At 41.5% G+C, this 25,107-nt stretch overlaps 1 protein-coding gene across 9 annotated transcripts in view; it reads right to left on the bottom strand.

Moving 5' to 3' along the window:
* Window positions 1–25,107, bottom strand: part of dgkb (diacylglycerol kinase, beta) — a 67,109-nt gene that overhangs the window by 30,102 nt on the left and 11,900 nt on the right. For 4 of the 9 annotated variants that reach the window (XM_041942160.1, XM_041942162.1, XM_041942161.1 and 1 more), the window contains 13 exons: window positions 23,083–23,132; window positions 21,264–21,338; window positions 20,826–20,945; window positions 19,148–19,265; window positions 18,565–18,653; window positions 18,138–18,254; window positions 17,763–17,861; window positions 16,605–16,706; window positions 13,122–13,195; window positions 12,453–12,527; window positions 9,234–9,319; window positions 8,518–8,607; window positions 7,728–7,888 (listed from right to left, as the gene is read on the bottom strand). In XM_041942160.1, the coding sequence (XP_041798094.1) occupies window positions 7,728–7,888; window positions 8,518–8,607; window positions 9,234–9,319; window positions 12,453–12,527; window positions 13,122–13,195; window positions 16,605–16,706; window positions 17,763–17,861; window positions 18,138–18,254; window positions 18,565–18,653; window positions 19,148–19,265; window positions 20,826–20,945; window positions 21,264–21,338; window positions 23,083–23,132 (1,256 nt within the window). Of the gene's footprint in view, window positions 1–7,727; window positions 7,889–8,517; window positions 8,608–9,233; window positions 9,320–12,452; window positions 12,528–13,121; window positions 13,247–16,604; window positions 16,714–17,589; window positions 17,611–17,733; window positions 17,862–18,137; window positions 18,255–18,564; window positions 18,654–19,147; window positions 19,266–20,825; window positions 20,946–21,263; window positions 21,339–23,082; window positions 23,133–25,107 lie in introns of those variants that run through there. The other 5 variants (XM_041942158.1, XM_041942159.1, XM_041942165.1 and 2 more) reach the window with 4 other exon arrangements.

The raw sequence follows: 25,107 nt of genomic DNA, 5'->3' as shown, positions 1-25,107 counted from the left end.
AACTGATTCAGCGTTCATGTGAGCGCTTCAGCCTCTCCCTTAACTGTTCCTCCATGTCCTGATCACCTACTTCTTAATAATCAATTTAATAACGCGTTATTGGAATAATGTGCCATGAAGCTGACGAACTGGGCTTTTTTTCATTTGAGCTCATGAAAAGTTGTCGTTTTGGAGATACGTGGTTTTCACAGGTCAATTACAACATAAAAACCAAACTGCAGTCAGAATCAAGATACTGAGAAAGCTTATCGATACAAAGTGATCCAGATACAGATCACATGAATCATTTGTTAGCTGATGTTTTACTGAAGTTTCACTGATTTTTTGCTTCGGATTTAACAGAAGTTATAAAATGTAAAACTTTACAATGACCTTTCTTCATCATATAAACCTGCATTTTGGCAGCCTGAGTAGTAACTTCTTAATAAGCTGTATAATCATACATAATTACTTTTGAACGAGGTGTTTAGTCTAAAAAATAATAATAATAATAATAAGTTGATATCTAAATATATATGAGGTCAATTATGTCATAAAGTACGCAGGAGACCTCGAGAACAGATTGTAAAGCCGGCAGAACTCAAGGACTAACAGCGCTGAAATTTCCTTTAATTTACACTTCTAAGTCGGCGTCAGCAGAAAAACGCTGGCAAGGCCTTTGTGGAAAACAAACCGAACTCCTGACAAGCACAGCAAACTTGTCCGGCTCTGAAAACATCTCAAGAAAGAGTGAGAGAAAGTTGCCGGAAACTTTTCGGGCTCGTTCCCCTCCCCACTTCCACTGAAGCAATCTGTTTTGACCCACTCCGTTTTGAGTGGCACTATTGAAACAGCACCTACAGGGAGGACCCCCTGCTAGCTCTCTGTACAGAAATTTAGGAGAAGCCAAAAAGAGAAAAATCAATGGAGCTTCTCTTGATGTCTCTTCAAGACGCTGTAAGCAGAAGACCAAAAGAACCCTTCAAGATCCCCGCAGACTCACCTCACGCTTCCAACGCGAGCCAGAAAGGTGAGATGATGGATATATCTGAGAGATTGTAACTTGATTTTCTTACAAACAGGACAATAGCTGCAAACAAGAGAGCGAAAGTGAGGAGAGGTTGTCTCCCCTTTGGTTTGGGGTCTATTATCTGAGATCTGTACAAGTGGAGCTGTGGCTTTTGCAACAGTAAACAGCGATTTCAAGCAACCAGGAGTGGATGAAGCCCTTTGTCATTCCGCACTGATGCCGCGTTTGTGAGACTCGCTGTGAAACATAAGTAAAAACAGATCATTTGCAAACGAACCGTGTTTACCGACGGTTTCACGAGGCGTTCCCGAGCCCGTGTAGTAAAACCCTTTATACAGTCACGTGTTCAAATAAGAAAAATTGCGTTCTTCTTTCATTTACATCCAAAACAATGTCCACATTAGCCACTTAAAGATTTTTGCAGCAGGAGGCGGTGGAAACACGACCACCGCCAAAGTTGAAAGTTGAAAGTTGTTGCTTTAACATATTAATAGTTAAAGAATATTTGTTCAATATGGATACACAGTACATCACAACACGGCTGATATTCAAATGACATCAAATTATTAAATTACTGAATCTCTATTCACATGTAAAAGGATTTAGTGTACAGTGTGCTTGGACCATTTAAAAATATTATCCTTAAGTTGCCTAAATTATCGAATTTTCTCCAAAATCCTCCAGTCCAGGTTGATGACACATCCCAAAGACTACTCCCTGATAGGTTCTCCCCACTAAAAATGCCCAAACTTTGTCCAATCAGGCCAGTTTGTACAATTTGAACTCCTTTTTTTAAACTTGATTTCAGTTTGAGTTTGAGGTTTTCAGCTTACGGTTGATGCTTTTAAACCAATCAGATCTACAAATTCAGAGAACATATTAAGCTCTGTTCAAGTGCAAAGTTCATTATTGACCTCAAACAGCAAACATCAAACAACACAAGGTCTATTTAGTAGCTGTTTGGAAGCTTGATGATCTTTTCCAGATGTGATATGAATTCTTCGAACTTCTGGACTTTTCATGCCGGCTTACAAGCTGAGGTTCAGAGTTCATTCTTTTGGATAACGCCCTCTGCTGATGAAGATCATGTGATATGACTGAAAGCTTGAGAATACCTACTAAATGTACCTTGTGATGAGATATTTTTCAACTACTACACTACATCTTTTTTTAAAAAAAACAAACTCCTACTGTGTATCTGAAAACAAAACCAGAAAACCAAATACCATGTTTGCAGTCAGTCGCAGCATCAGCACATGTAGGACACATTCACATCCTCGAGGCCGGACCCCCTCACGGCGGTGGGATGTCGTCAGCTCGCTCACTCTCTCTCTCTCCCCCTAGCTGCCTTCAAATAATTACCAATGTAAAAATCTGGCACCCAAATTAATACAGGACATGTGTAATGTCCTCTCATAGCTCAAAGTTTAGTCCAATTATGAGTGGGCCCCAGTGGTTTGATGTGCCTTTCACTACGGGGGAGAGTAATGGCTTTGACAGGAGCACCAGGGTCATTAGGGCGACTGACTGCATTATGGTAGTGCAGCGCGCTCAGTGATTAGTTCTGTCTCTCACCCCTGGCCCTGATTGAGATCATTACACTTCACGTCACTTCCACATCCTCCCAAAGGGATGGCGCCATTAATTCTCAATCCCGCTGCGCCGTGGCAGAAGGTTAGGTTGGAAGAATTTACCAAAAAAAAAAAAGGTATTTTTTTTATGGTAAGAGAAGAAGAATCACCTTCCACCTCCAACCTGCACCAGTTCTGGATTAAAATGACTTTGAAAATGAAGAACGTAGCAGTTTGTTTGTGTCTTTGAGGTATGAGAACATTCAGAAAGCTGAATTTGAAAGGAGCACTCTTTGAAGGACTTCAGATCCAAGCACGCGCTGGTCGTGACGCTCACCGTCCGCGGCGGCTGCTACTGCTGATGTTTTGATTTCAACAATGTCATTACAGAAACAATCTGCGCTTCATCTGCATAATCTCTGAGGTAATTATTAGCTCAACTTGTCGCATAATCTTTATTGTAATTTTTTTTTTCATTCGACGGGAAGCAAAAAAAAATCTGATGCAAAATGTGTCACAAAATATTATATCACACTCAAATCCATAGAGAGCTCAAAGTCGTCGTAATCCCCCACAAACAACTTCATTTGTCATCATCACGCCTGCTGGGCGCTAATCCCGCTAACAGAGCAGAGACAATAGGATTTATAATGACTATATGAGCCAGCCAGGCCGAAGAGGTTTTCTTTTAATGTTCTCACCGAGTTTGATTCAGCATCAAGGAATCAACCGGTCGCATCAAACCATCAAAACTTACTGTCACTATTCGGGTATGGTGGCTTTTGTTAACAGAATGCAGTGAGGGGTTTTCAGAGCTTTAAAAGCCACCAGTCAGTGTGAACCTCCTGAGTCACCAGTCATGAAATAAAAAGTAAAATCAGTGCATATTTGCTCTGAGAATCATTCAGATCTTGAGTCATATTCTGTCGAAAACTCTGCAACCAGACTCTCGTGTAGATCTAAAGTTCATGCTCCTGTTCTGTCTTCTCACCCTGATTCCCTCGTCTTCGGTTTCACTCTGACCACACTGATGCTTGGTTGAGTTTCTCTTTGTCCCAAAGTCCCAGTTAAAGGTACTCTGCGGTGTTTTCTACACATTCTCACCTAAATTAATCGTGTGTATCCTTGAGGCCTAATAAATGTGCAGAATACATTTCCTGCCTCATGAAACATTTGGAAAGCTGATTTCTTAAATATTTCTATACTTGGATTGTTTAGATGCACGTAGACATTGGCTGGTAGTCCTATTTGTCATTGCCTTTGCTACAGCAGTAAGTCATGTACCGGGTCACTGAGACTCAAACAAAACCAGGACCCACTCATAACCACAACAAACCAAAACAACAGCCCGACTCATGGTCAAAAACATCCACAGGGCAACTTTAAAGATGGGATTAACGGCAGTCCTTCCATAGCTGCCTACAGTGTACTGTACACTTTAATAGTTTAGAGTCACATTCACACATTACACCACTACAGTAGGCGGATATATTGCATGCATCCAGACTTTCATCATATTCCCAATAACAATAACTGTTTAAATTCTTTCACTCATGTTTGATATAGCCCACCTAAGACAAGAGTTACATCCAGTGCTGCTACACACACTCCTGCTGGGTAGACAGTGATCCAGGGAGCAGAAGGTTTATACCTGTGTTTAAATGGTCAGTGTGTCAGATTAAGTGATTAGAGAGTCTTAAATTGAGAAATTCTTGCTGTGACTCGGCTGAGAGACATGAAAGACTACACGTTGGTCCTAGACCAATCATAAGTAAGCTGTCTTTTACGACCTGTGTGATGTCATCGTGAAGGACTTCCTATTAGGACTGACTTGTGGGAACAAGAATGATTAGAAAGAGTGGCGCCATGCATCAGAACTGGCTGTCTTGTGTTTGGAAAAGCCCCCCAAAAAGGCAGAAACAAGGGACTGCGACCTTTCCTCTTTTTCACAGGGAAACAGTTAAAACCTATGAACTGCCAACTTGACGTTTGATCAGGTGCTACATGGTCCTAAATGAAAGGCAGGTGCAGGAAGTGGTACCGACTGTCTTCACCTCCCCCCCATACCTTCAGGTGGATCCGTCCATCCGTGTCAGAGGTGAAGCAGGAAATCAAATGAAATCAAGACAAGAAAGAGCGGATTTCCAATCAAAATACACCTGAAATGGATGACGGACCAAAAGGAGTAAAAAGGTGGAGCAGAATAGGTCAGCGAGAAAAAGAAAAAAACATCCGATGCTGCAAAATGTTTTCAGTTAAGACGTTTATTATTCAGAAATAACAATGACGGTAAAAGTCTGCAGGCCGCTGTGATAACATGAATGTAAATGACGAGCAGAGCAGCGGCCATTCTCTCTGCAGGCCATGATTAAAAATGAACTGAGGACTCAGACGACGCAAAAACACCTCAGGGCACTTTCTCTCATGGCAATGCAGTGAAAAAAAAAGCATTGCATCAGGTAAGGCTATAAAAATTAATTTAGGCTTGTAAAGCCTTCCTGTGTTTGCTATATGTGACACTATAGTGCTGTCGACTGTTGTTAGCCGCTGGTTTTGCTCATATTAGAGGTGGCTTAAACTTATTTCCCAGAGTATCTGTGGTTGAGAGAGGTGAGAAGTGCTCTTGGCTTTAATTGAGTGTACCTGCGCAGCAAATCCTGTGCCGTTGAGATACAGGTGAGCGTATTTCTAGTCATCGTGCTGTTGGCTTTTAGTCTTCTTGTGTGTGCACATGGCTGATTCAGATGAAAACTGTCATGGCTGAATTTTGTTATATACATAGCATGCATTCATATATACATCTTTTTGGCTCATTTTGTCTTCTAAATCCACAAAAGATGAAGAAATATATGTTTGCATGTCTTTTTTTTTCACATCTTTAGTGGGAAATTAATGCTCTTAAACAGGATGAACGTCCAGAGATTTCCCCCTGCACACATCACCATATGTTCAGCAGTGTAGACAGATTACAGCCGCTGTTCTCCTCTATCACAATGTTAACAGAGACCTGTCCTCTAATATCCTCAAACATCGTCATTAGGGGCCCAGGCTGGAGGTGTTATTCAACTAACATTTGTAAGGCCATGCATCACTTATGTCCCCGCCACGGTCTGTACGAATCTCACAACATCGAGTGGCTCCCTCCTCTACCACCTGCAAATGTCAATTACCATATTTCCCCCTGACATTTATCAGTAATGGCTAACATGAGCTACGTGAAATAAGTGTCATTATGGTGGAGATGGACGGGGGGTGGGGGGTGGGGGGTGGGGGGGTGCTGATGGCTGCCTCACACCATGCAGATACACAACAAGGCTTGTTTATCAGTCAGAGACAGTTGAGGTTTGAGCACATCTCAATAAAGGCCTAAACAGAATGTGATCAAAACAAATAATTGACTGATTATGCCGTTACTGCAGGTGCTGTGAAATGATTTTTTTTTTCATTCAACCTTTAATAACAAAGCCAAGAATTACTGACAGAAAGGATTTCATTTTCAGTCTGTCAGTCGGCGCGTTTGTGGCTTCTGTCTTTGTTCAGTGTGTATTTGGGTTAAGCTGTTCACTGCTACTCTGCGACTAAGGCTCTTTATCGCCGCGATTTAACTAAACTTTGGTGTGGAAGATACTTGAAAAGGTGCCAAATGCTTTTTTCCACCGGCGGCGCAAACCTGTGGCATTACTGCGATGCTGCAGGAACAGTTTCTCATTGTACTGTCAGTGTGGTTATTGTGGATCTTATGTTATGAGCCTGATACCAGTCTGCTTTAAAAGTCCCTGCAAAAACAGCTACAAGATACCAAGTGGTGAAATCAGGTGTCACTCCAAAAACATCTAAGATGTTAATGGGATTAGGAAGATGAGATACTCCTGCAATACTGCTTTTTGTTTCATGATGGTACAATAATTAATGTGATATTAGTAACATTAAGAGGTCAATAATCGTATTATTTGTACTGTTCTTGTCCATTTTATCATCTATCATCCAATAATGCAGCATAAATACCTGCACATTGTACACGTTAAACACTTGTACACTTTTGTATATATTGTTTATTGCCTCATTATTCTTTGTGTATGTATATAGTATATATATATTTTTACTTTTGCACTTCTTCACTTGTTCAGTTGTTGTTTGTCTTTTTGTCCTCATTGAGCTGTCTGTCCTTTTTTCCTATGCTGGTACATTGAGTGCAATGTTTAAACTGGAGTCAAATTCCTTGTATTGGCCAATAAAGCTGATTCTGATTTATTTCAGCACTTGCAGGGAAAAACAGGTAATAAAAGTAAAAGCAAAAAAAAAAATCACAATGTAATGCTATTTTACCAGCTGCTCCAAATGTAGCTTATCTAGTGGTTTGCTCTTTTTCAGTACAATATCAAAGATGTTGCTGTATAGCAAACCAGATGAAAAGAATAATGAATCTGCCGGCATTTACACACTGTTAAAAACAGGCCTTCTTTTTAATATGTCTTTTAAATTGGTGTGATTATACCTTGTTATATTTTTATTTTTAGTATTCGCATATTTTGCTGGTTTTATTGGTGTTGTTTTCAATATTTTGTACCATTATGAAATGTTTGTACTTGTTTTTGGCCAAACATGTTTTTAAACCTGTTTTGCACCTCTTGCTGCATCTTTGCAGGGAGAGTCGGTTAGATTTGACACTTGGAGAGTGAGACTCACCATGATCCTGATCTCACTGAGGTGTTTTCTGTAATGAGGGGAGTGTTGGTTTTGCTAAGCAACACGGAATCGACTGTCAGTCGCTTCACAGCAACACATAGACGGAAACTATGTTCAAGCGACCAAAGATTATCTGGTTAAAAGACGTATTTACTGGGAAATGCGGTGATCAGTTTCCTCTTGCAGCAGGAAACACAAAAACAAGGTTTCGGCTGATATTAAAGACTTTTTATGACACTCAGGATTTGACTTTTCGCTTTCATTCTTCTCCAAACAGCACTCATTAAACTTGGCCTTTGAAATTACTTTTGATCTACTACTGATCTTCCTCTTATTGGTTTCCATTGATGAAAAGCAGAAAACTGCCAACAGCAAACTTAAGTATGAACCGCTGAACTCTGAACTACTAATACAAGAATCATCTCTCTCTCTTCATCCCCTCCCGTCCCACGAAGACTCACCACGCCGATGGAGAAGTAGTTGTTGACAATGCTGTAAGGCACCGGGTCCCCTCGCTCGTCCTTGTCTGTGGGTGTGACATCGATCTTCCAGCGATCCAGCATCACCTCCGAACTGTTCTCGATGTCCCGCATTATCTTCAGGAGGCTCTCGCCCTCATAGCCTCAGGAGGAGAAGAAACAGGAGACGTGTTAAAGCAGCTTGCGCTACTTGGCTGATGCAATGTACCTCTGAGCACTTCTCGGTTTATTGATTCATTGGGCTGATATTGGCTGCTTGTTAAATATCAGATATTGATTAACCACTTTGTAGCGTTAACAGGATGGTCCTTCCCAAACCACAGCTACAGAAAAGCGATTAGTGCAACCGTCATTTACAGACTAATCATTTAGTGACTGCATGTAATGCACAACTGACTTGATTGATCATTTAAGTCTATTTTGAACATTCTTTGGTTGTAGCTTCTCAAACGTGAGGATTCCCAGTTTTCCTCTGATTATGTGTCTGTAAACATAATGCCTTTGGGTTTGGGCTGGAAAAGACAAAACATTTGACATTTCACAGACATTAATCAATTGATTAATCTAGAAAATAGCCTACGGATGAATCGATAATGGCAGTGATTGTTATTTGCAGCTGTATCATTACTCCCTGAGCTTCCTCACATTAACGCTAATAATAATAATTATGATAATAATGTGAGGTTATAGTTCAGGATACTTATATATTTAATGTAAGAAGGTGAATTGAGGCCACGTATTTCACTGCAATGTATCTATTTTCTGTCAGTACCTCCTCCCCATCGCAGACATCTTGCCAGGTCGTTGCCGGTGCCAAGAGGAAGTATGCACACAGGGGGGTTCCTGTCCAGGTTGGCCTTATCTGGAGCAGCGGGACAAATATCACAACACGATGTGAAACGAGGCCAAACCAAGAAAACAAACTCACTGCGAAGACTTGCAAAGAAAGCACCAAATCCATTTTGCAGCTTGTAAAACTACAAGTCAATATGAATGTTGACTCGTACAGTCTATTTCAAGAGACACATTTTGCCCGAAGGTTATTACCTCTCTTTGTTTTGATTGATAAAAAATTGAGGCAATTTTTGAGAGCCAGAACAAGTAACACGTCTCCAAGACCAAATAGAGGAGGCCAGGTGATTCTTTTTTTTCCTCAAATGATGACTAGAATGTTGTTTTCCAACTCACGTAATCACCCCATTTTACCACCCCTGAATACACACTCTTGGACATAATTAAAGTGTTTATATACAAACCATAAAGTACACTTTACCATTTCAGGCTGAACAACAAGAGTGATGCTGGCTTTGCAGGCTAATAAAAACAAATGCAATTTTTGCCATAAAAGGAAATGGAGTATTTAAGTTCTACTATGTCGTACGTGATCAGACAGCATGAGTAAATATACCAGCTCACCAGGAGATTTGGGAGTTTGCAATGCGTGTAAAAGAGCTGCTTCTGTGGAGGCAGCACAGGGACCTACAGTACCTATGAAGTCCAGGATCCAGCCCACGGTGCCGTCCCCTCCGCAGGCCAGCACTCTGAAATCTGGAACATCTCTGAAGAAGTTCAGCCTGCGAACAACAAACAGCTGTCATTTATAGTCATTTATGAAAAGATCTTTTATCTACTTAGAAATACTTTGTACATTTCTCCATCACTCTTATGAACGCTTGTAATGCTCAGTTATTTATGAGATGTTGACACGGATCTGAATGTGTAGTAATAATAATTCCTCTTCTGTCCTTATTCAGACCAAATATGTAGAAAAGTATTGTTGTGATGATCTTTTTGCCACAAACTGACCTTACACATTTGATGAAGGTTACAAAATATAGAAATAAAGCACTGTTATGACACCAAATAAGGAAATATTGTTCTGTTTCGTCAGTGTTTTCTATGTTATATGAGCTACACACGAACAAATACATTAAAGTTGTTTCTCAAAAAGTAATTCAGGGGCACAATTAATGAAGTTTCTTATCCCACAGTGTACAGGGATGTTATTTATCTTTCCTCTTTTGAGCAACTGTTAGTAAAATAAACTTATTTGGGGTTTGCTGCTGCATCAGAGGTGCTGCAAACAAAAATCAGAGCAAATGAAAATCAATTATATCAAGCCATGTTTTACACTTGGAGTCTCTGAGACCCTCAAAAGAAGTAATGAATCATGCTTATGAGCAATTCTCCTAAAATCAGTAAAAAGCATCAAGCTGATAAAACAGATTTAAGTGTTTTTTAAGCTGCTCAAAAGGCCCGAGGACACCAAACAGAACACGACAGGTCATTTTATATCATTATTTCTAGTTTTACTCAACCTATGCCTTTATTCTGTTTCTTTTTTGATGATAAAAACATTTTTAAATTACAGCATCACTCTTCTCAGCGATGAGCAGGATACGATGCTGCTGAAATGTTGCTCTGTGGAATAAAGTCGCCATCATTCCTCAGTGTTCCTGCCTCCTCTTCAAACTGTCTCATGCTACATTGTATTTCCACTTTTATTCAGCTCTTAAAAATGATTTAAAAATGCCAGATTTTGCTTTTGAAATGAAGGTTAATTAGCTCATTTTTCCCTCAGCCTTTCTTGACAATGAAGGAAAATGTTAAGTGATCACATAACAGACTGCGCGCACATTGCGAGCACGACACACTGATTCACCGCAAACTCCCTCTAATCCCACAAAATAACACATGTCGCACTGACAATTACTCACCAGTGAGCTAGCCTGTCTGTTCAGGGCCTAATTGGATCATGACAGGCAATGTTCAGGCCAACTTCTTCCGTTCCTTCACAATAACAAAGCCCTAACTGAATGAGCCAGCCTCTGAGCCTCGTATGGCGGGTAAATGATTCGCTCAATTACTCTCCAACTGGGACCACAAACCATATTAGACGCAAAACAGACGGCCGCAAACATGAAAGGCAACTTTGGGGATATTTAAATACCAAGAAACAAACACTTAATTTGCTGTAATTGCATTAGCGAGGCAGCTAATTGACAGCAGTGCGTGCTGCTGCCTCGGCCTGCAGTGTCCGCCGGTGACCGTTCACCTCGCTAATGTGCGCGGCGGTGAGCACACTTGACCAAATATTAACAAGGTTACAGCGGGGCGAGGTCACCTGGAAGGCCGTCAGCTCTGGGGGGAAGCTGTGGGTTCGGCTCCACACAGCAGAGGGGATGCGGGGGGGTTTTAGGCCACGTGCAGGAGCATCAGAGGAGAACCAGCGGACACGAGGTCGGCTCCGAAAAGCCGGAGCTGCGTTGGCACAATCTGTGACGTGAAAGCTGAGACAGTCAAAAACCTGGTGGAGGTTTTTGCACCCTGCGTGTGCCGCTGTGTATTTATTTTTTATAAGCTGCAAAGATTCTGTTTTCAGATCTAATCAAAGCCAAACAACGTGGCAGCACGGCGGCGGGCCATTCCTGTATGTTTTAACGCCGCCGGCGACGGCAAAGTGAGGGAGCCTTGTGCATGTAAATGATCCGTTCATTTTCTTAATCACAGACGTGAACCATAGGAAACCCGCCGGCGGCCGCACCTACAGCCCGCAGTGAGCTCCTCGTCTGTATGCGCGATCACATGTGGTATGTGGAGAGCTTCACCCCTCTCCATCCGTCAGTCATCCGTGTCACCGGCTCGCCGTTCACATACAGGCTTATGCATATGGAGCCGCCGCTCGTCTGAGGCCGCAGCATGATACTGTCGTCTCCAGGATTTGTTATGTGTGAACTCACCTCATTTGTGTCTGTGCTGTGTGAGGGAAGTGAGTGGAGGCTCTAATTCTAAAGGCCTCTCTTGCATGTGATGGCGGTTATTATACTGCGTGAGCAACAACAGCCTGTTTGTAAGCAGAAGATCATTAGCTGCATCACATCGGAGGATTTTTCTTTCTTTCTGTTTGATGCTAACAACAAGAAACATCATAGTATTCAAAATGTCTACAGTGGTTCTGAAATGCAACTTGATGTGATGAGGATCATATTCTGTGCCAAAATATTCACATTTTAAGATTAATTTATAAATTTTACACACAATTCCTCATTTTAGCATCTAATAAATGTAAAAAAAATGTTGTTCTTGCAGTGATTTCTCCACAGTCTTGTGCTTTTGAATATAAATCAAATAAAATAAGTCATAGAAAATGCAATAATGTATTTTAGATGCATTTTGTGTCATGGAAAACTACTGCACTGAGAAAATCTACTCGTTTATTTCAGTTTTGCTCTTTAGTTTTATGCAGTAATTAATTTGATATATGACATCTGCTTTTTTTTAATAACTCAAACATCAGATCTTTGGCAAACTTAAAGGGCAGATTCAAAGTTTTTTCCATCTGTTTGAAAACAGCAGTTACATGTCGGTATGGACTCAAACAGTTTTGTTTACTGCTCATTTATCCGGTTAATGCTGACCACTACGAGATCTCTTCTTAACAAGAAAACTTCCACAGTTACTGTCCTGAAATGTGCAAAATCTCCTTCTTGTGTTTCCACATTGAGATACAGCAGAAGGACCGAAACACAAAGAGGAAATTTCACACAGAAAAGACCGAAACTCTGGACGAGACTTGTCTAATTCAGACTTCTGAAGCCACATATATCTTCGGCATATGGGCATCTGACTCTTGTGACAGGCCTGAAAAACTGTGAACCTCTCCTTTAAGAGATCTCTTCCTGTTTGAACACATGATGACCAACATACCCCGGCATGGGTCCATTCTTGGCCAGGTTGTACACTTGTCTCGGGTTCAGAAGATACTGGAACTTCCTGTAAATCCTACAGGGGTGAAAATGAAGAGAGAGATCACATCAGAAAACATCTGCCCACAAGAGATTAAACACAACATCTGGGTCAAACATCACAGATTAGGCCTAAAAATGTGGATTTAGTGTCGACGCGGGCCGACGTCCAATCAGAGCGTGACAAGGGAGTGGACTGGGCAGCGGGGTGGGACATACCCAAAGTCCCCTTGAGGAGAAACCATTAGAAAGACTAATTCATTTTAATTTCAATTTCATTATATCAACTGGCTGAAGTCATATTTTGATCTCATAATTTAAACAAATGAGGGCCGGCGTAATAAGGAGTGAATGAATATGTTTCAGTAATAACCCAATTAGCCCTGGGTTAAAGAAGGGGGACCAGCCAGGGACGTGACAGTGAGGAGGGTGTCTGTGCAGAGGAGACGGGGTAGGGGGGGGGCGATCTGACGGCGAAGGCGGCCGGCGGGCGGTTTAGGTTAATGTTATTTATTTGACTAAGTAAGCCTGAAGCACTTGGCAGCCAGAGGCCATGCCGCTGCCGTCCCTGAGCTGAGGATCGGGGCTTCAGAGGCCTCTTGTAGCATGTTGAGACAGATTGTGTACTTACCTCTCTCCCTGCTTCCCCCCGCTCTTCGGATTGACAAACACTAGCAGAGGATGAGTGCCCTCTATTGTTGTGATCTGAATGGGAGATGTCAAAACAAACCGTCGGTGTTTGGAGACTGCAGGATGCTTCACAGGAATTCACTTTCAAGCCATATCCCTCAGACATTTTATCGAGTATGTACAGCACTTCCAAGCCATGCCAGTCATCTGATTTATTCCAGACTTCTCCTGTTTCGCTGCAGAGATGGGGCACCTGGCTATGGTGAAGTGTGGGCGCCTGAGTCCAAATTTAATCCTAGGTTAATTATAATATCTAATTATAAAGGAGAACAGTGATTAAGTCACAAAAATGTACTTTTAAGGCAAATTTTTCAAAAATAAATCACACAAAAGTTCCCTTTAAGTTGGTTTTTTGGTCAATTGATGCAGTATTTTCAAAGGATAAGACTAAACTACAGCAGTGTGTCAGTCTGTATGTTTCCTACAACCCTGATTCCAAAACACGAGATGCTGCGTAAAACCAAAATAAAATCAGTCATTTATAAATCAACTGTTTTTACCAACAACAGTTTTACAAAGTGTCCTTAAGTCCAGGTATTAATCTCCTTTATCCAATCATGTGTTGACAAGGTGTTGAACCTCACTCCATCCTCGCTGTGAACCACTGAGCCTTTCAATCATGATACTATCACCTGTTACCAATCAACCTGTTTACCTGTGGAATGTTCCAAACAGGTGTTTTTGTCTTGCTGACAGACTGCTGTCCAGTCTTTAGTTGCTTTTGTCCCAACTTGTTTGAAACATGTTGCTGCATCAAATTCAGAGGCAGCACATAATTCCCTGAAACACCTGAAATGTTATTTTGAAAGTCTAACCCGGCGGTGCAGATCTGCAGATTGCTAACTCAACCACAGAAGGAGAATGTGTTAATGTGTTCTTTTCGTGACACCGGCAGGTCTGTTGTAGCTTCGTCGTGATATCGGGTCGCTCTGTGGCGCTCAGCCCCCAAACCAAGGTCGCAAATTAGTAATTTCAGCGGGACGCAGCAGGACGGTGTACGTGGGATTGTCTCAAAATGAACATCTTTGTTAATGGTAATGAAGGAACATGTCACTCAACAACGCAACAGTAAGACTCACTGATGTTTGTCCCTCCTGTTTGGTCAGGACCCCTCTGCATCACTTTTTCAATGCTTCTGGTTCCACAGTCAGTTATCAAGAATAAATATACAACTTCTGGTTAGCAACACTCAAAATAAAGCACATCATGGCTTGCCTTCAAAAACAAGAGCAACGTTAGTCATGTGCGTTACTTTAATTAAGTTACGTATGTCACATTAAGAGGTCCTGACCAAGCAGCTGTCGTGATGAGCTGGAGTGAGAATATGTTCGTTTATGAAAAAAATGGAGCTCTGAGGCAGAAAGAAAAGATCTGTCAGGTTTCGGATACACAGATACGACGGGTTAGTAGGATCAGTTCATAGTTTGCTTTGGTCTTTTCACAAAAAAAGTTTATTGCAAACAAAATGTATCACACTAACTTAATAATAGTTGCGCAATTAGCAGATATTAAGGTTTTGGGTTTTTTTTTAAGTTGTAGTGGCAAATAATACGAGACGCAGGCCAGGTTTCAATCCCCAAACAGCCATGGATATACAGTCCAGTAAGACAACCATCTATCTCCTCGAAAATCAATTCCGTCCACCTCATAACTCGTGATTCACAATTCAGTCGTAACAGTAATTTGTCACCACTTCCTGATTGGCAGGGCAGTTTGTCTCGTGTGACGTGGGATTTTCTCTGAGCGGCAGTGAAACTGTGGACGGACAGAACCTGCGGTGCCGGGGGCCGGGCTCACAGAGCGCCACACAAACCCGTTCTAATCCAGCGGCCCCCTGTTTGAATTCCCCTCGTGCACTTAGTCTCCAACAACTCGCCCCGTGCTCTCCCTGACACAGATGAAGCGCTTAACTCCCCCTGTCTGCTATCCCAGCAGGCCAAGGGTGAATTAATGAGCTCCCTGTCCAGTCCAGAGTGATCCATTACTTCCTGTAATTATAAATAATAATCTTGATTATTATGCTGGTTAGCCGGCGAGAGGCAGAGATGGATGTGCCTGGGATACGATTCATCATATTTCTCTCCCAGCCTCGCGCAGACGAGCAGTCGCCACAGACAGCGGCGGGTTTCCATCGCCGGCATGCTGGCTGACAGATATTAGAGGGGATCGGGCCGGACTGGGCTCTGCTGTACAATACCGATTACCAGCAGGGCCTGTAGAGTCCCATCACACGTCCCGAGACCAACTGCAGGCGTTCATTTCAGAACAATGAGCAAAGGTCTGATGCATGGACTTTCTCCTAAAATAACCGCACAGCACAGCCTGCAACAAACACGGGAGAGCAGATCTCTGCAGTCCTGGTGGAAGTCCACTGGCTCCAGATCCACCTTAGAGTTCAGTTTAGGAATCTGTTCATCAAATTTAAACTGTCCGACTGCGTGTCACATATCAGATCTTCTAACATCTTATTGTTTAGATAAGTTTTTCAGTCCAAAAGTGGGATCATATTTTTACTATTTTATCTCAGTGTCAGATCATGTGACTGAGCAGCAAAAGCCCTTAAAAAGCTTTAAAAACCCCACCTCTATACAGCAGACTGGCAATTTAATGATCTTTTAATGATTTTTACTCCACTGGTTTTATGTAGTGGTGGAAGAAGTACAAGTAGCAATACCAGTCTGTAGAAATACTCTGTTAGAAGTGAAATACCTGCGTTCAAGAATGTACTTTACTAAAAGTACAAGCATAAAAATAAAGTTAAAGTTTAAAAAAAAGTACTAATAATGCATAATGGCCCATCATTCAGAATAATATCATATTACTGGTTTATAATGACCAATTTTGTTCATCACTTAATTACTTTATATACTGCTGGGTAGCTTGTGAATTTCCCTCTGAGATCAATAAAGTCACTTACCTGTAATGATAGATCATAATTCATTCTTTCATTCAAAGTAACAAGCGACTCAGGTTATCAAGTACATGTGGTGGAGTAAAATGTAAAATGTTACTTCCACCACTGGTTTTCTGTTGGTCTTTTTGTATTTTTGCTTTATTTCTCTCTGTTTGGTGCGTCCCTGCTGTTTAAAGGCGCTACAGAAATAAAGTTTTCTCACTCTTGAAGTTAGACATCACGAATCAAGAGACGCTACCTGGTGATGATCTGGTGAAGAACGTCCAGGTTGTGGATTCATTTTGGAAAAATTAACCAACATTTGTAATTTTACACCCAAATGTTCGGGAAACGGTAAATAATGCTGCCAATTCTCACCACCCCAAACCCCATAAGCATGTCAAAAAATTTATTCTTATTGATAAATGAAATACAGGTGATTCCTACACTGGAGGCTGGTAGCACAGACATACTGCATCGACTGCACTGCACGAACAGACTGGACTCCGTGCTGAGGCTGAGAGGACTCACCTGTAGCCCTTGGCCGTCCACCGTGACTGAGTTGGCCCTCTGCATCTTCCCTCGGCTCGACTGGCTGGACCGGGAGTCTTTCCTCAGCGTTGACTGCCTTTCCTGGGGTCAAAGGTCAAACAGCGAGGTTGTAAGAGGAGCATTAAATGAGGTTTCACTCCAAAATCTTATGAAATGATCAATAGGAGATGTTTTTTGTGAGAGCTATTTGAGCCTGTGTATGTTATTCATGAACAGGGAGTGCAGGGGCAGGCTGGAAGAGGAGACGGTCTGCAGGTTCTGAAACACCTGCGACGCAAAACGTCAATTTCAGAGTGAAAATACCAACAAAAGAATCTGCAGACACTAACGTGACCTCCACGTACGTCGACGTGAGCGGAAACAAGATTCAGCTGCAGCAGCTGCTGATCACTTCCTGCTCCCAGCGGCGTGAGCGCAGCCAGTAAAACGTGTTTTCCAGAAATTGTGAATCAGAACTTCAAGCAGTCCTTCAGCATTAATTTGTGCACAAAAAAATTATTATGCTAAATGGTCCAGTAGTATGTGAGATTAGCTACACGCAGATAATAAATAAACGATGGAAATGGCAGCGTGAGAAAGGCTTGAAACCATCATGCTGGAAAATAAATCACTTGGTTTTTATGGGGCTGTAATCTGCCAATAATTCATTAATTCACAAAGTTACCTGGAAATTATAATTTAATCTGGTGCTATTTTCTAGTAAGGACACAATTATTTTATAGTTCAGTTTCTAAATGTGGATTTCCTTTAAAGAACTGCTCCGTATAAATAAATCAGATACACCAAAAAAAAATCGAAATAATAAAAAATGAGAGACTTTCTTCTCTGGATGTCGGGGGGGACTTCGACTTGAGTATTTCTAAGCTCTTGGCTCTTGTGTAACAAAAAAATAGAATTAATCTATACAATACCAGGCAACATGTATTATAGAAGTTACACTGAGGACACAAAGTGGATAATTTACAGTCTTTTCCCCTGAAGTAGACTTGCATCATTTTGGAAATAAACAAAGCTCTGTCATTTCAGAGCTCAGTGGGAGAGCACAGGCTGATGATTGAATCCTCAGATAACACCGTGTCAAACAAGGTCAGGCTCCCTCAGCCACAGGACCCTGACCAGTGAGGAGCGAAGTCTTACCAGGATGATGGGGCAGATTGAGTTGGGGGGCAGGATGTGATCCTTCAGGGGTCCGCAGTCACACTCGGGTTTCACGTGGGAGGCGCACTTGTTATGGAGCTGGAGGAGGTGGCAGCCGCGATCAACGGCAAACTTGCATCAGTAACAATCCATGTTACACGTGTACATTTTCCGGCACAAGCTAAGGATTTATTTGCATTGCATGTGCCTCTGCTTTATTTTCTATTAACTTGCAACCACAAACAAGTGTTTTCTGGGTGTAAATTGGTTGAATGGCTGGTGAGGTATCAGAGGTGCTAAAACAAAACCCTAACATACAAGAAGCAGTGGGAATATAATGAGGAGGTGGCTGCTTCTCCTCGGGTGGCGGCTTACCGTGATTTGACACCACACACAGTGGAGCCCAGTCAGGCCCTGGTAACACTTAACGGTTTTGTGACACTTGTCACACTTGGTGGGGCAGTTCCCTTCCACCCAGAAATGATGCATTACCTGTGTGGAACAGGAGAGACGGCACACAGGGCGGGGAAGAAGTGAGAAGAGAAACACAGTGCAGAAAAACAAGATACGTACAAAGGCACAAGTGACACAACAATCAAAGAAAGCACAAAGGAAAGAGAGAAAAGTAGAAAGAAAGATGGAGGCCAAACAAACGATGTCGGCTTCTTCTGGTAATTAGCAATGCTTAGTAGCAGACTGAGTTGATTTAATTCCATTAGAAGAAGAGAAGCCCTCATCCTAAGCTCCGCGGAGCATCGCCGAGCCAAGCGTGCCGACTGCTAAACACTCCAATTGGACGCACCTCTGTGTTTTTCTTGGACTTGACATAGGTTTTGATGCAAGATGGCGGCGCGCGAGCCACGCAGCGCTCGTGGACTGTGTACTTGCAGACTGGGGATGAAAAAAAAAAAAAAAAAAAGCAATTTCAGACTTTCAACTAAGAAAATACAGAGCACAGAGGAAAGAAAAACAGACTTCTCATACAGTTATAAGTCGGGTTTGAGTAATGTGTTTGTGAAAAGCTGGATGGAAGGCGCCTGTTGCCAATATTCTGCGAAAAACAGCTTCTGTGTCAGGTGCAAAATATCCAGTGTGGCTGAACACAAGCAATTTTTCCACTTTCAAAACAAAAAAAATGATTTTTGTAGAATGGTTTGTCCTTTTCCTCATTATTTCCATTGAAAAGGCCTCTGAAACAGCTTTTAAACCTTTATTTTTTAACCATGAACAATAAGAGTCCGTATTTTTATGCAGATTTGATCACAGAGTAACATCCATAATATCAGCACTGCAACGCATGAACAAACAATGCCGGCCCGATAAATCATTTTGTATCTGTCTGCACAGATCAATGCATCTGTCGAACCCTTAAGTGAATTACTCACATGAGCAGCAGAGTCCCTGCTTCCCCAGTCCAATTAGCATGTTGAGACACAGGTTGCAGTAAGCCGGCTTGTTGAAGTGCTTCAGTCTCCACACATGTTGCCCGTCATCTTTAACGTTCTGCATCAAGACGAACAGACCAGTTGATTAATTGAGTGAAAGGATACTGATTCACCGGCTGCTTCATTACATAATTTTACATTCTGGTAGGAGACTCACATGCTAATCATTCCTCTGATGTATTTGTCATTTAGCTTGTTGGTTGTCTCACTAGGTGCCATTTTTACAAAAGCATTTTTATTTTTGTTGTAATTCGACTGCAGCACTTTCAGCTGTGTACTCTGTTGTAAAAGGCAGAGGCTTTGCTGTCTTCCCTTTGCAGTAATATTCATTCATAAAAAATGAGACTCGGTGGGGATTTCTACTGAAGTTGGTCAAATGGTTCCATCTAGTGGACAAATGATGAACTGACTCCAGACCTGATCTCATTAGTTTGGGGATCACGCAGTAGCGATGCACATGCGCCAGGTTGTTCTCAGGAAGCCACTGGGGAGAGCGTGAGCTGTTACAGGATAATTTATGAATAGCAGAAAATGGTTTAATAATGATGAGGAATGTCTTTTGTTTGTGAAATGTGTGTATATTCACTGCTTCTAGTCTATTTCAGACTATCACGCACAGCAGCAGAGCCCGGAAGGAAAAATAAAACAGCTCATTTCCCCCTCACATTTAAATTTCAGCAATTTAGCTGACACCATGAACCACAGTAATTTACAGTGAGCTATTAGAGAATAGATGTAAAAATACTACTGTGACTTTAGAGTGATTAGCATAATAATCAAATAAGGTAAGAAGAGCTGAGGAGAGACTGATAAAGTCAACTGACACTTGCAGGATATGAGAAAAGATAGCTTCATTTTTGGGGGGGCTGGTGAAACAAAAACAGCATGGAAAAACTTAATTATTTATTTAAGAAATCAAACATTTAACCAAATGTAATTGTTCAGTGTTGCACTTTACTGTCATTTTCACAGCATTTTTTTTTTTTGCACTTGTGGTGCAAAAAAAAAAAATCAAATAAAAGCTTTACCTTATCTTATCTTATTTTAAATATCTCAGAAACTATTGGTTCACATTTGTGTTTCTGAATGAACTCTTGACAACTATTGAATGGATTTCCATGAATTTCTTCTGTTTACAACCAAATCCCTGCAAAAATATCGACGCTCCCATCAGCCTTCACTGAACTTTGTGTTCAGCGCTAATTAGCAAGTGTCAGCATGCTAACACACTGAACTTGAGATTGAGTTTGGGAACGCTATCAAACATCACACCTGCTAATAAGTCACTGTGAGCATGTTAGCATTCTGACGTTAGCGTTTAGCGCAGATCACAGCTGTGTGTGAGTACAGCCTCACACAGCTGCTAGCACGGCTGTAGACTCTTGGTTTTGTTAATGGACATTTGATATTGCTCACGTTTAGACACCAGTTGAGCACGTACACCTGTTCTAGGTTGACTATATTCTGCATGCTTGAGATTTTTCCCTTTGTCATTTTTAAAGACACAATGGGGTCAAAAACAGAAGAAAATCAACAAATGTTCTCAAGTCTTATCATTTTTTAAACGTCCTCTTTCTTGGAGCATCAGCAAGCGTAAGCGGCGTCTCTGTGGACTCACCGTCTCCAGGCCCAGCAGGACCAGCAGCGGGATGGTGGTCATGCCCCCCTGGATCCACTCCTCCAGCGACACTGTGCCATCGCGATCGTAGTCGATCTCCTGCATCATTTCCTGGAGGATCTACAGTGCAAACAAAAAAGAAGTCAAAAGAGAAGAAGAATTTTGCAGTTCAGAGAAAATTGGTGGAAATACATCCAGTGAGTGTATAAATAACACGTGTAGGCACTCTCTTAATTGCAGCGCTGAATTTTCAGGCCCATCTTCACTGTACTTAGTAACACAACTTCAGACTCAAGGTCATCAGTTAGTGTTAAAGTTCAGTCTGCAGATGCAAAAATGTCATCTGTCATCTTCTCAAACAAGTCAAGAGTTTCGACTTGCAAACTGAAGATCATATCATGACCAGTTTCCGTTAACTGGGTGAAATGTCTCTCTTACTGGTTTCAGCTCAGTCACGTCCCATTCCAGGTACTCGGCTACGTGCATCATCTGGGAGATAATGTGCTCCAGCTCCTGCGGCGAGACCACAGACAGTCATTACAGGCACGAAAACACTGTATTTACCTTTCTGTATATTGCAGCCTTACAAGTCGTCGTCAGTAAGCGTCTTTGGTTTGAATAGACTGATAAACAACGAGTAATAGCCGGGTGGGGACGTCAGTCTTCCGCACAGAAGAGTTGCACAGAGGAAAACAAAGGCAGCGTGGGAAGAGCTCCGAGGCTGATGCTTTAATTACAATGGTTGCTGTTTGGGGGCAGAGGGGGGCTGACATTATTATCTAGTGGGACACTGAATCACTTTGATGCACGTTGGACTCCTTTAACATGTTGAGCATCAGAACGAGCGTATGTGTGCCAATCAAGATGTTTTATTTGCTTTAATTAACATCTTTTCTAGTTGCTCTCTGTCCTCTTTTCAATTTCTCTCTTCTTTCCCCTCTCCCACTCAATAATAGGATGCTAATAATGGGATACATTACAAAACCCCTCCACCCACCCCACCCCTGCCCACTCCCTATTAACCCTCTAATTCCAAGGCCCCGACTCCCTCCTACACACTTTCTGTACATGTGCACATAAGCACTGGTGCGCTTTCATTCATAAACACACCCCCATCCAACTTAATCTATCTTTAATTCTTCATCATCCTTCCATTCATGTACTCGTACCAAGTGTCAAGGTTTTACACGTGCAGAATGATGATATATATATATATATATATGCATCATTGTATGTGTGTATATAGATATTGATGCACATATACTGTATAGATATATAAATATATGTATATATAAATACAGATATATATATATTTAAATATACATAAATGACAGACAGATACATAGAAAGAGACCAGATAGAGAGATAGAGATAGATATACCGTAGATAGAGCAGATAAATGAATATAGAGTAGACAGAAATATATAGAATACATACATATACATTCATACATACATACATAGATATAGAGTAGATAGATAGATAATGGATATAGAGTAGATATTTAGAGTAGATAGCTAGATAGACAGACAGAGATGACAGACAGATAGATGGAGAGTAGATAGATTGATAGATTGTATGTTTTATAAATTGATCAGATTAACGTATCTGTAAAAATATGATTTTTTTTAAAGTAACTATAGCTGTGAGATAAATGTAGTGGAGTAAAAAGTACAACATTTCCCTCTGACTCGAAACAACTGTACTCATATTTACTTGTTACCAAAGTTCTTATTTCTTATCATGATGTGAGTTTGTTTATTTCTTAGTATCTTTTGGTCAGTTTCACACAGTCAACATCAAGTAACCACAAAGTGCTTGATGCAAACACACAGAGATTAAATCAATTAGTCGATGGACAGAAAAATAATTTTGGATTAACTGATTGATCGTTTTTTTTTTCAAAGCAAAAACCCAAACTACTTTCAGCTCCTCCACCACGAGGATCTGCTACTTTGGCTGATGGGGAAGAAACAATTTTGACTGTTTTCTGACGTTTAATAATGAAACGATTAATTGATTCATAGATTCATACGGAACAGAGAACATGAATCGATAACTAGAGTAACTGTCAGTTGTTACTCTTGTAGCTGCACTCTGTCTCTCTCTGTCATAGTGCTGATGCTTCTGATTTTACAGTTAAAAAGCAGTAAATCATCAACATATATGGAGATTTGGATATTGATCAGCTTCAATTTTGCACTTTTGAGCAATAAATCTGAGGTGAAAGTTCTTCTTTAAGAGCAGAAATATTTACCGAGCTGTCCAAAGACCCGTTTCCATCTGTGTCATAGAGGCGAAACATAACTGTGGAGACAAAAACAAAATGTCAGGCGACAGAATTAATACCCTGCCCTCTCCACCCTCTGCCCAACCTTTGAAGTGAACATAAAAAGCAGTCATTGGCAGGAGAAGCCACGACACTCGCCGCTCCATGAAACAGCTTCTCCCTCCTGTGTTAATGTCACTGTGCACTTCACTGCACGCAAACACAAAGCAAAAGCAGAATCTCAGCAGTCGTAAGCATCTGAACGATGCAACTTTAAGTGGCCCCCAATTACCACTCGAACGAGTCACCATGGAAACAGACGGCTCCCACATCCCAGCTGTGATTGGCTCTGCCTCTTACATCACGTACGCATCACGTGTAAACGCTGCGAGTGTAACAGAAATCAACAACAACAACATGGCCTGGCTGCTGATGGTCACACTTAGAGGCGCTCAAAGCCACCGCTGCCCCACCTCCACCTCCACGTGAGCGCGGTCGAGGTGCTGCAGAGGGCGGGGTGCTGACATCATCGGGAGCTGACGTCAGATGGCGGTCCGTCGGACCACTAATGAGGAGCTAATTGCCAGTTTCCTGAGACCTTATGGGGCAGAGGGAGGGGAAAGTGACGCTGGTGTCTGGTGGTGGGTGGAGGTTGATGGTGTTATGAGGTGAATGTGCTGAAAGAGGCCCCTAAAAGGTAATAAAGTGCCAAAGACGATGGGAATTATTGTCAGTGTCTGTCTGCTGCAGAATGTGTTGGACAGAGAAGAAGAAGAAGTCTGTGACTGGAAAGAAAATTATGTATAAATTCTTATGTTACAAAGAAGAGATTAAAGTGAGTTTAAGCACATTTACAATTTCCCCAAAACTAAAGTGCAATACAAGACCTGCTTTGCCAGGTAAATACAGATGTACTGAACTGAAATGAATTAATCAGCCAAAGTAGATTCAGAACCAGTAGCTTCCTCATGAGTTCTAGCTCATTCATCAGCTTAACGAGAAAAAAGCCTTAAAAACGTTGCAAACAAATGCACTTTATTTAAACAGTTCAATACTATCAAGAGACTACAGTGTTTTAATAAGTACAGATTTTAATTAATTTACAAATTTCAGATGATCCTGATGATAGAAAGACGTCAGCACAGAAACTTCTCAAACTGCACTGTACTGAAATCAGAGCAGTTCTTCCACACACCAGCAGAGGGAGCCATCCACCTCTGAAATGATAACAGTGGGTGTCTCAGTGTTGGAGGGAGAGCGTCTATAAGACAACATCCATTGTTACATCCATGAAGTGCTCACACAAAGGCGGCGTTGGCTGAATTATTTAGTCATCCCTGTGCTTAATGAGTGCAACACTGCTCAATAATTCAGAGGATAGATGAGAATTACAGCAACACAGGAAAGAAAGACTGTTGTCCAATTAGGCAATGTGAATAAATGATGAATAAGCGCTGTGATAAATGCAATTAAGGGATGTGGCAAGAAGTGTCAATAAACTGCAAACCCGAGGCATCAAACTTTGGAGAAGCTTTACGGGAGCTTGCAAAGGTCAGTTCCAACAAGAGATAAAGAAGAAACAGCAGACGTAGTTCAATAGAGTGAATTTCATTTGGTAGCCAATCAAGGATGTGAGCTCCATCTCCACAACAATAAAGACCCAGTTAGATTGCATGAGAGACCGAAACATATACAAAAAGACAATAAGCTGCAGCTCACATCAACACTTAAAGGATAACTTTCGTTTTTTACAACCTGGACTTTATTTGTAGCATTAAATACGACCATTTAGACACCCAGACAACTTTGGTGGCATTTGGAGTCGTTTTGAAGAAATTAGCCCCAGAGGAGCGGCGCGTATATCCGTATAATGCGAGTACTCGGGGCACCCGTGCGCAGCCTCTATAAACGCATAATCTGCGGCGAAACTCGTTCATATTCCAATATTTTGTTCTGATATGCTGCTGCTATTCCCCTCTGAGCCCGTGGTGGCATGTTATCAATATCCAGCGT

The sequence above is a fragment of the Chelmon rostratus genome, chromosome 8 (genome assembly GCF_017976325.1).
Source record: "Chelmon rostratus isolate fCheRos1 chromosome 8, fCheRos1.pri, whole genome shotgun sequence".
Taxonomy (NCBI): Eukaryota; Metazoa; Chordata; class Actinopteri; order Chaetodontiformes; family Chaetodontidae; genus Chelmon; species Chelmon rostratus.
Note: the sequence above shows the minus strand (reverse complement) of the source record. Positions and strands in the feature narration are given on the sequence as shown.